We start from the raw sequence: 7,680 nt of genomic DNA, 5'->3' as shown, positions 1-7,680 counted from the left end.
CCCGCCGCCTCCCACCGCCCCAGCGGGGGCATCCGCCGGGCCCGCCGTCTCCAGGCCCGGCCCCGGGACCGTGGCTGCGGGCGGAGCTGCTTTGCGCTCCTTTTCCTTCAGCAGACCTGCGGGCCAGGGACACAGGGGTGGGGTGGAGATGGGGTGCAGAAGGGACCCCCGAGTCGGAGAGGAGATGTAGACACACACACGGCGGCGATCCAGCGAGAGGGGGCGAGGGAGGACAAGGACCCAGCGGGAGGAGGGCACAGAGATACAGAGGGTGAGAGAGAGCCAGAGAACGAAAGGACACAGGCATGCAGAGATGGGGCCAGGGCCCAGAGAAAGAGGGGCGGAAGTTGAGAAAGAGGGGAGCAAGGACAGGGTAGGTGGAGGGTTAGGCAGGTGAGAGAACAAAATGACAACTGTGATTGCTGCGATCCCCCCCACCCCGTCCCCCACACCCGGAGCGGCAGGAAGGGGCTCTGCTCCTCCGGCACATTCCTCATCCCCGGGTGCCATGTGACCCCGCGAGGTCCCGCCCAAGCCCGTGTCACCACCTTGTGAGCCTCCGACACACCCCCTCCCTTCTCCCCGGACCCAGGGGTCCAGACCCCCAGGCCACAGGAGGGGGGGGGGCCTCTGAGGCTCCTGGGTGCTTCGATCGCACAGACACTGAGGGGCCTAATCATCCGAGGGACTGAGGGCAGGTTGGGGGAGACGGATCCCAGCACACGAGCGCCTGTGTGCACCCCACCCCCGGCACCTGAGTCCCTCGGGGATTGGGGCCGAACTCACAGCTGGCCGGCTCCCTGGGCTTGCTGGTCCCTTGCAGGAGGCTCCGCAGCCCGAGCAGCGTTCCCCCGCCAGGGGGGGCCCCGGCCGGGCCTCCCAGCAGCAGGGGAGCCGGGGTCCTGTCGCTCAGAGGCCGCGCCATCGCCGGGCACCTGGCCCCAGGTTCATGGGCTCATGGAGAGGCGAAGGGCTGGCTCGCCAGGCACCGGCACGCTCCTAAGGCTCGGGCGAGTGTCTGCCCAGGGTCGGGCGCGCGGAGCTTGCAAGCCTCCAGAATCCAGAACGCTGCAAATCCTAGGAGCGCCAGGGATTTGCGGTCTTTGGTGCAGAAACGTGCGAGTCAAGAAAGTCCCGGGAGATCATACAGCCTGGGCGAGTGGGTGACCAGATCAGGCAGCCGGTTCTTTGCAAGTGAAGGTGCAGGGGGACACAGGCGCTCCTTCTTACAAGGTGGGCGAGTCTGGCTCTTACAAAAATTGCAGCTCTCGACACAGGAGGCGCTTTGCAATCTGCACCCCAGAGGTGTGCGCGGAGGGGCGGAGGAGGGGGCAGGAGGAGGCGGCTGCTTTGAGGCGTGGCCAAGGCAAACTTCTTTCGCGGAAAAAAAAATGCAAACCAAAACACCCGACGCCACAGCGCGCGCCCGCCTTCCGGCCCCTGCTCGCCCCGGCCCTTCACCGCCCTCCTCCTTGGCCATGCACCCCTGCCGCGTGCCTCCCTCCGGCTGCAGGCACGGACCAATCGTATCTCGGCCTCTTGAGATGCCCAGCCAATGGGGGCTCGGGAACTGCCAACCCCGGGAGGGTGCGTGAGGTACTGAGCTCGTGAAGTTGTCTTGCCTTTCGGAAAGAGGCGGGACACTGACCTACATTTGCCCAATGGGAGGCGGCGCTGGAGGCGGGACCGTGACCCAATTGTGACCAATGAGGCAGACGGAAGGGATAAGCACATGGCTCTGCGCGTGCTGCTTGATGGGGTGGAGGGGGAAAGCGGTGCTTCTTAAAGGAGCCACTTATCCAAACGATTGTTTTAGCAGTGATTGTTAGGAAACAGGGAGGCAAAATGCTAAGTGGATGAGGCCTAGGAAGAGTCAGATTGGTTTCAGGAAGAAAGCTACTGGTTAATACACCCAAATTTTTCCCCGTAGAGCCTCAGAATCAGACCACCGAGAAACAGGAAGTATTCTGTGTCTTTAATAGCTTTGTTTTGGGGTGACTCCCCTCCTCTTGTAGACAGGCTTGGGATGGGCGGCGCACTCCTCGGTGGGGAACCTCAGCGACCCGGGGGAACACCATCCACTGCAAGAGAAGACGCCCGCTGGGGCTGACGGTCTAGGTTGGGCAGTGCAGGGGGCGTGCAGGGGAAGGGGGCGGCACCGCGCAGGGGCCTACCACTAGGGCTGCGAAGGGGGAGCCAGAACATACCAAATTGAGAAGCTCGGGGAAACAGATCTGGACCAAGCCATGAGGGGGCAGCAGGCAGGTGGAACAGGGACGTCCTGATCGGTATTAGGATAAACTACCTGATATTTACCGGGACTTGGGGGTCTGGACTGTGCTAGGTTGAGTCGTGGCCTTTGGATCTCTGGGCTGAACCACGGCAGGCAGTAGGGAAGGAAAGGGATCATACCATGTGGGTTCTCAATAAGGGGGGCTGTCAGACCTTGGACACCATAGGATCGTACCATGGAAACGGAGGGGATCCTGATCGTGCCGCTTTGGAAAGTGACAGTAACAAAAGGTACAGGCCGGTAGGTACAGTACTTGTACCTCAAGGAAGCTAGGAGGCTCGGGTTATATAGCAAGTTGCAAATCAATGAAGCTGACTTGGTCTTGGCGGGAGGTGGGCTGTACCACTTTAACAGGGAGGGGGAAAGCACAGAGGAGTAAACGCTTGGGCTAGACCACACGGAAGGTGGGGGGACTGGATCGTATTGAAACGCCTTGGGGAGACTCAGAATCATACTGGACCAGGACGTAGATGGGCTGCAGACTGGAACATACCATGCAGGCGATAGTTGGGGCCTCGGCAGCGCCTCTCGGGGTGCCGGGGGTCTCTGTTGCCCCTCAAGGCCCTGTGAGCCAACGGCTGCAGAGGCCGGCCGTTCCCGCTGAGGCTCTGGAAGATCTGGGACGGAGGATTCTGGCTCAGGAGTCGCAGGGAGTGCATCTGCCGTGGGAGGAGCGTGGGAAAGGCGTGGTGAATGCAAGGGGCCTCGATCGGCCCCGCCTACCTGCTCGGGTTCCCAGTCCAGGAGAGGGCGGGTCAGGGAGGCAAGGGGTCTCCAGGCCCGGGGGTATGCGGGATAGAGGGTCACCTGGAGGGAGGTGATGTTGAGGGGCCGGTCAATGAGGATCCAGGTGACAGTCTCGGAGCATGGGGGCGTGCTGAGAGAGCCCTGGTAAGTGATGAAGCCAAAGGATTCAGGGAATAGAAGCTCCAGGCTCAGGTCTTGAAGAAAGTAGGCATCATCTGCGGGAATATCAGGCCGGAGTGGAGGGGCGCCCCTCTTAGCCCCAGCGTGGTGCCCCCAGCACTCCAGCACTTACTCTTGTAGGAGATGCGGGTGATGGTATCTCGGTTGAGAAGGCGACTGAGGAATGGGTTTGAGCTACCAGCCACCTGCGTGAGGGTTGGTGGTGAGCCCACAGCCTGCAGTCCAAGCCCCAAGCCCTCCTCTCCCAGCACCACACAGACCCCAATTCCGCGTGGCCGTCTGGCCTCTGCTCACATTGACAAAGAGGCTGAGAATGGCCAGGCCATTGGGCCCGCGGGAGGCTGCGCTGAGATTCCCGTAGAGTTCCTGGTTGAAGTGAATGAGCTGCACCTAGGAGGGCCGAACAGAGAGTTGGGGGGTCCCCCAGCAGATGGGGAGGAAAGGAGGACCCCAGGTTTTGGAGTCAGGTTGAGGGTTAGTGCTTAGGGTAGGCGGCAGTGCTGTGGAGGAGGATTGGGTGAGGCGTGTAGGGGGAAATGAGGCGGCAGAATTGGGGTGACTCGGGCAGGGAAGAGGTCAGTGGCCACCACCTCGGCAGAGAAGCCCTGATGGTTGATCTGGTGTTCGGAGCCAGCTCCATCGCGAGCTCCAAACAGCAGCCGCAGTTCGCTGAGTCGGTGGCTGTAAAGGAGGGGACCCCCAGACACGTTGACCACTGGCCGGGGTGCAGGCAGGAAGGAAACATGGCGCCCGGTGTTGTACAGTGTTCCCCGGAGCTATGAGAGAGCCAGAAGGGATCAGGGGTACGCAGATAGGTCTCTCCCCTCCCGCTGCCTACCCCTCCATTCACGGAGCCCAACAATCGTTTCATCGTTCAACAGACTGAATGATGGGCTCCGGGCTCAGCATTGGTGAATTCATTTAACACGCATTTATTGAGCTGCTACTGTATGCTATGGATGCCAGGACACAGAGCAATGAAGGAGGACACGGAGAGACAAGCGATAAGTAGTGAATTACAAAGAAACTGCATCTCCCCGACTCTGGGGTATTGAAACCAGAGCCTTTACACTGAGCTACATCCCTGGGCTTTTTTATTTTTCATTTTGAGACAGTTTCTCACTAAGTTGCTAAGGTGGTACTCAAATTTGAGATCCTCCTGCCTCAGGCTCCCTCAGTGTTAGGATGTCACACATGTGCCACCAAGCTGGCTGTAACTGCTTAAATTATTTACATTTATAATGGTAGTAGCACTTATAAGAAATGGTGCTTAGAATTTGTGTGTGTGTGTGTGTGTGTGTGTGAGAGAGAGAGAGAGAGAGAACCAGGAATCGAATTCAGGACCTTGCACTTGCCAGGCAGGCACTGTGCCACTGAGCTAAATCCCCAGCCCAAGAAATAGTATGGAGCCAAATGTGGTGCACATCTATGACTCTTGCACTGTGGGGGCTGAGGCAGGAGGATCTTAAATTAAGAGTCCTGCCTGAGCTTTTAGTGACTTAGTAAACTCTGTCTCAAAATGAAAGAAAGAAGGAAAGAAAGAAACAAAGAAAAAAAAGAGTTTTGCAAAGTGGATCCCAGCATGAACTCGGATCACACGCCATGGTTCAAATCTCAGTGCTAACCCTCTGGCTGTGTGACCCCAGTCAAGTAGCTTAACTCTGTGCCCCAGTGTGTGCATCCATAAAATAAGAATAACGGCACCTATTCCATGGGCTTATTGTGAAGACTGAAGGTTTGTCAGTGTTGTAAAAGTACCTGCCACAGAAAATGTGCTGTTTCTTTGCTTCTGATGGGAAGACTAGGGAGCCATGTTTGGGAAGGGGAGAACACATGATCCGCTTTAGAGAATAAGAAGCCCTCTCCCCACCCAGTGGGTACCCCCTCCTCCCCAAAGCTGTCTCAGCAGCCCCCTCACCCCTACTTATGCCCGTCCCAGTGGATTCCGCACCCCCCAGCCCCTTACCTTCTCTCCTCCTGTGCTGAGCCTTAGCGGGGGCAGGAAGGGGTCGTAAAGGACCCTCTTCAGCTCCACATCCACAGGGCTCTGCCGCTTCCCCACGGCACACAGACTCCAGGCCGCGTTCACCAGCCCCCAGAACGGAGGCCCTGGGGGCAGGAGCAGAAGAGTCAGAAAAGGGCTGGTTCACAATGCTGGGATCTGCTGGGTGGGATGCGGTCCAGACCAGTGGGTCTGAGGGAGGAGGGGCTGGGCCGTGGATCCTGTCTTATAGAAGACTCTTGGACTATTTCCCCAAGACCCTGCAACACCTCCAATTCCCTCTTCCCTCCAATCCATCTTAAGACCGTCCTTGTGGAAGAAACTACAACTCCCAGCAGGCTTCAGGGCTGCAGCCTACTCAACCGCTGCCCACCTGCCCCACAGCCCCATGGGAGTTGTAGTTCTTCCAATCTCCCTTGTCCCACAGCTGGATCGTGCATGCACTGGGGTGAGGAGTTGCAGAAGAGACCTGGAGAAGGCGAGGGGGACCAGGCCACCCGCTTCTGGTTCCCAGCAGGAGCCAGGACCCACCTCTCGCTGCACACACACATGCTCTCCACCCCCACACTCTTTCCTTCCACTCACTCCCACTCACTACTTGAAATGCGCATGTATAATGTCCCGTGGAGAGCCGCCGGGTTCACAGGCTGGGCCCCACTTCTGAGGGAGGAGGGGCTGGGACTCTCGGTCTTGGGGGAAGGAGAGGGTGAGGCACCCAGACTCCTGAGTGTGAAGGAGGCCCCCACTGGCAGGGGGAGGGGGGCGGACTCCTGGGTCCCCGCCCTGACTGCACCTGGAACGAAGTTTCCCTGGAGATTATCCTTGTAGCTCCACCAGTCCTGGGGGTCAGGCGCGGGTCCGATGTGCGCTGGGAAGAAAGGAGCCTGCACCCATCTGCTGGGCGCCCGCCGCCCCTCCCGCGAGGCTCCCGCCGGGAACCCAGTTCTTACCTGCCGCCCCCAGTGCGGCCCAGAGGACCAGCGCTCGAGGGGCGCCCCGCATCCCCAGGAGGCTCGGAGTGACCCCTTGCCGTGCCCTGAGCCCTCAGCCCCCGGGACCCTGGCTCCCCAGGACCCTCAGCCTCTGTCTTTCCTACTGGGGTCCGAGTCCTCGAGGCTGCTCTCCAGCCCTCCGCGCCCAGCCCTGCACTCCCTTCCACTTCCTGTCCTCCCCTCTCCGCCTGCCCCGGCTCCTGGCTGCGAACCCACACCCTCCCGGCTCCGCATGGAGCTGAGCCGCCTAACTCCGCGTCTCCATCCTCGCTAGCGCGGCCTCCTCCTCCCGCCTCCTCCTCCTCCGCGCCTCCGCCTGCCTTTCCTCCCCGAGCTCTGTCTCTGCTCCCTCCTCCCGCCCTCCCTTCTCTCCCGTGTTATTTAATTTTTTCATGTGGGGGGGCGGTGATCTCGCAGCAGCACACGCTCCCGGGCTGGAGTGCGCGCGGGGCGGCCGGGGTGCGGCGGCCGGGACACCTGGGGCCGAGGGCGGCTCCGGCGTCCGCAGGGTGGCGGCGGGAGGTGCAGCGGCGACGCGGGGAGAAGACCCCGCCCCACGCAGAACCGGGGTCCCTGGTCACCGCGCCCCGGGAGCCCCGCGCGCACCCCAGCCCCACCCGGCAGCGCGCGGCGCTCGGCGCAGGGATCCCCGGGGAGTTGGGGTACGGTGAGGGCTGCTGGCCGAGAGGGGGCGGCAGAAGCCCGGCGAAGAAAGAGGCCGGGTGGGGAGGAGGAGGCATGGCGGAGGGGCAGGAGTACTGGAGGTGGAGAGCCAGGTACCAGGCCGAGGCAGGGGGACCGCGAGAGGATTAGGGATAGAGGCAGAGAGCAAGAATCAGAGACAGAGGCAAGGAAAGAGATGCGCAGAGAGGCACACTGAGAGATACGAAGCAGGGACTCAGAGACAAGAGACCCGCAAACAGGTTGGAGGCCCTGAGACAGGCACAGAGAGACACTTCCGGATAAAAGCAGGCCATCCAGAGAGAGGCTGTCCAGGCAGGAGGCAGGAGGGCAGACAGGAAGAAAGGTCTAGAGACAAACAAAATATTAAAGAGAGGCGGGAAGAGACACATACACTAGGAGACCTGAAGTCACAGACAGACACCTCTATAAATAGAGCCGCGCTGCAGATCAAGAGCCATGGACAAAGGAACACGGGAACAGAGATGGAGACCCAGATAGAGGCCCACGAAGAGGCCAACCTTGTGTTCAGGGAGAGCAGAGACCAGAGTGAGGCACTGAGAGGCATAGAGCCGGAAATGGGCATCAAAGACCCGATGGAAAGAGGCAGAAAAAGCACCTAAGAGAGAAAGCTGTGTATTAGTTACCTGCTGCTGCATGACACATCACACTAACACCTGGTGGCTTAAAATGATGCACACATCTGTGATCCCAGCATTCTGGGAGGCTGAGGCAGGAGGATGGCAAGTTCCAGCCCTGTTTGGGCAATTCATGATTTCAAACCT

General features: G+C 60.1%; 2 protein-coding genes across 2 annotated transcripts in view; both read right to left on the bottom strand.

Moving 5' to 3' along the window:
• Positions 1 to 1,519, bottom strand: part of Dbp (D site of albumin promoter (albumin D-box) binding protein) — a gene marked incomplete in the record, with an annotated part of 5,899 nt that extends 4,380 nt beyond the window's left edge. The window contains 2 exon segments of the mRNA XM_013508997.1: positions 1 to 116; positions 787 to 1,519. Of these exon segments, the coding sequence (XP_013364451.1) occupies positions 1 to 116; positions 787 to 925 (255 nt within the window).
• A 435-nt stretch (positions 1,520 to 1,954) lies between these two features.
• On the bottom strand, positions 1,955 to 6,522 carry Ca11 (carbonic anhydrase XI). The gene is made up of 9 exons (XM_005412940.2): positions 6,173 to 6,522; positions 6,016 to 6,090; positions 5,187 to 5,329; positions 3,811 to 3,996; positions 3,515 to 3,610; positions 3,333 to 3,405; positions 3,101 to 3,255; positions 2,787 to 2,952; positions 1,955 to 2,081 (listed from the first exon to the last, which is right to left on the bottom strand). The coding sequence occupies exons 1-9, from the start codon at positions 6,222 to 6,224 to the stop codon at positions 2,056 to 2,058; spliced, it is 972 nt and encodes a 323-aa protein (XP_005412997.1). The 5' UTR covers positions 6,225 to 6,522; the 3' UTR covers positions 1,955 to 2,055.
• Positions 6,523 to 7,680: the final 1,158 nt, after the last annotated feature.

This window comes from Chinchilla lanigera, unplaced genomic scaffold, assembly GCF_000276665.1.
Source record: "Chinchilla lanigera isolate Chin_1 unplaced genomic scaffold, ChiLan1.0 scaffold00158, whole genome shotgun sequence".
In the NCBI taxonomy this organism is placed as follows: Eukaryota; Metazoa; Chordata; class Mammalia; order Rodentia; family Chinchillidae; genus Chinchilla; species Chinchilla lanigera.
This window is presented reverse-complemented; position numbering and strand designations above follow the sequence as displayed.